This window comes from Morone saxatilis, unplaced genomic scaffold, assembly GCF_004916995.1.
Source record: "Morone saxatilis isolate NCDOM2014 unplaced genomic scaffold, NCSU_SB_2.0 Contig4, whole genome shotgun sequence".
Lineage (NCBI taxonomy): Eukaryota > Metazoa > Chordata > Actinopteri > Moronidae > Morone > Morone saxatilis.
In genome coordinates, this window is record NW_023339984.1 from 15,753,711 (window position 1) to 15,756,324 (window position 2,614).

The 2,614-nt window shown below is 40.1% G+C and overlaps 1 protein-coding gene across 1 annotated transcript in view; it reads left to right on the forward strand.

Moving 5' to 3' along the window:
• LOC118338500 overlaps positions 1 to 2,614 on the forward strand; it is a 21,237-nt gene that overhangs the window by 6,154 nt on the left and 12,469 nt on the right. The window contains exon 6 of the mRNA XM_035675811.1: positions 1,251 to 1,476. Coding sequence (XP_035531704.1) covers positions 1,251 to 1,476 — 226 coding nt within the window. The remainder of the gene's footprint in view (positions 1 to 1,250; positions 1,477 to 2,614) is intronic.

The following is a 2,614-nucleotide window of genomic DNA, read 5'->3' on the forward strand; positions in this document are numbered from 1 at the left end:
TGCTTTTTAACAGCAGTATTCCCTTTACACAGTAGCAGTTAAAATATTTTCTAAGTGTGCTGACTTTCTTTGAAACGTTCCTATGGCAGTTTGTCTTGCTTTTGTTTATCTCTCTCTTGTTTACTTCTCCCACACGCTGCATCCAACGTAGTCTGCCGAAGTCACTCCCCTCCTGTGACCCATGGTTTGTCTGTATGTGTATTCAGAGCCAGTGAGCAACGGACTTTCAAAATAATAATAATAATAAAAAATAAACTGCGTTAATGTGGGATAAAATAATAGTCGCGTTAGTAATTAATTCGTTAACGCGATAATAACACGTTAACTTGTCCAGCCCTACCTCCCCAAACCAAAAGTACTACAAAATAAAAACCCTTTCTTTTCTTGTACCATAAATAAAGCTGAAACCTAAAAAAATCTATCTGATAATGAAGTTCAGTTAAATGAGCTTCACAGATTCACTGACACATGAAAGTCTTTATATTGTTTTAATGAAATTTATATGAACAGAAGCAGGCACAAGATAGTATTGATCCAACAGTTTATTATATGTGATTGAACAATTTAACATCTGACAAATGTAAAGACCAAAAGAAACAAATTAACAAAGAACTGCAAGTAAACACTGTGAGAGCAGGAAAGAATGACAGCTCATGATGTGAAGTGTCTTCACTTCTATAAAATGCTCAACAAAGATGTTTGACGAGATGTTTATTAAAGCTCTCTCTCGTAAAAAAACTGAGAATGAGACTGGGTCAGATCATTTTGGGTCATCCAGTGGAGCTTTATGGGCTGTTTGACTGTTTTTCAGTCTGGTGCACCTTGGTCATGTAATCATTTCACTGGCTGTAAACAGTGTTTATGTACAGTCTTTCTCATTAATGTTAAAAAATACTGAGTTAGGCAAGCTTATTTGTATATCACATTTCAAGATTTTGTGTATAAGGCAAACAAAGTGCATTAGAACATCATTCAAAAGCATACTCAAGATATAAAGTTAATCCAAGTAGAATATATTGAAGGATCGTTTCCCCCCTAAAAACGACTTAGCATAAGGCCAAAAAACTGTTTTTGTTGCACAGTGCTGAAAGATTTCAATCAGTGTGACGTACAATCATTGCTTGATTTAATGCAAGTATGAATACTAATTATACATGAATCACCTGCTAGTTGTTACTGTGGTACTGGTATAATGATTGGTAATAGGCAATGACTTTCTGGTAATGGTGAAAAATGTATATTTGATCAAGAGGAGGACACAGCAGTGAGGCATTTGGGGTAGATGTGGTAGAAAGTGGGCCAGATGTGGAACTGGGAGGGGCAGATGTGTCAGTAAGAGGGGCAGATGTGTCAGTAAAAGGGGAAGATGTGGAACTGGGAGGGGCAGATGTGTCAGTAAAAGGGGCAGATGTGGAACTGGGAGGGGCAGATGTGGCACTAAGAGGGGCAGATGTGGTAGAAAGTGGGCCAGATGTGGTAGGTTTGGTAGAAGTGGGTTCCTCAGAAGTGATAGCTGTTTGAGTTGGAGCTTTGGCTGTTACATCAACCCTCTTAGAGTTTGTTGTTTGGGGCATTGCAGTTGTTGTAAGCTTGGCCGGTGTCAGTAGAATGGCAGATGATTGTTGGGTAGTAGTTACTGGGTGACTGGTCATGGCTTTTTCTGGAATGGTTGTAGTTTTGTGAAGACTCGTTGTTGCATCAGGCCTACTGTCTGGAGGACCTGTGGATTTGGTAGCAGCAACAGAAACTGTTTTGGCTGGAATAGTAGAAATAAACTCAGACGGATTTGCTGGAGTTATAACAGACATAAGAGTGGTGTTGGAAGTTTTGGGAACAGTAGTGACAACATGAGGGAGAACAGACCCTGTCACTCCCGAAAATACACTTCCAATTACACTTAATAATCCTGCTAAAGCAGCTTCTAGGCTTCCAAAAAACAATCCACTCCCTGGAATAGGTAATGGTGGAACTAGACCTCCTCCTCCTACTCCTCCTGAACCTTCTGGTATTTCCTGCTCAATTTCTTCTTTGTCTTCCTCTTCCTGGTCTTTCTTCTTTGTAGTTGTTGTAGTTGTAGCACTGGTTGTGTTAATGGTATCATGGCCAGTTGTAGATGTGGGAAGAGCAGAAGTAGTTGAAACGGGTGGTGGGCATTTGCACTTCTTATTAAGTTTTGGGTACAACTGAGTGACAGTTGTGTTGAGAGGACATTGTGTTCCTGGAAACATTGAGCTGTTTCTCAGTTCATTATGGAGCTCTGCCAAGGTCTTCGTCTGCAGATATTCATCACCACCTCGGGTGTTTTCCCCCCAGTGCGCACTTGCTAGCCACTTCATCTCACGTTTACTGTAGCAGCAGAATGCTGACCAGAGCATGGAAGGAATATTGATCTTGTTGTTGAGAAAGTTGTTTTTTCTGGGCTGTGCTCCAGTTACCAAAAAGCCTTCAGTAATATTATTATTGTTGATGCAGTATTTATCCAGAACACACCTGATGCAGCTCTCCATGTTCGCCCAGCTTCCACTGTTGAATTTGATGTCTTGTGGAACAATGTTAGTCAGGGTAAAGGTAGATTTTTTATCATTTTTGGTAAATGCATAAGAGCTTGGAAATA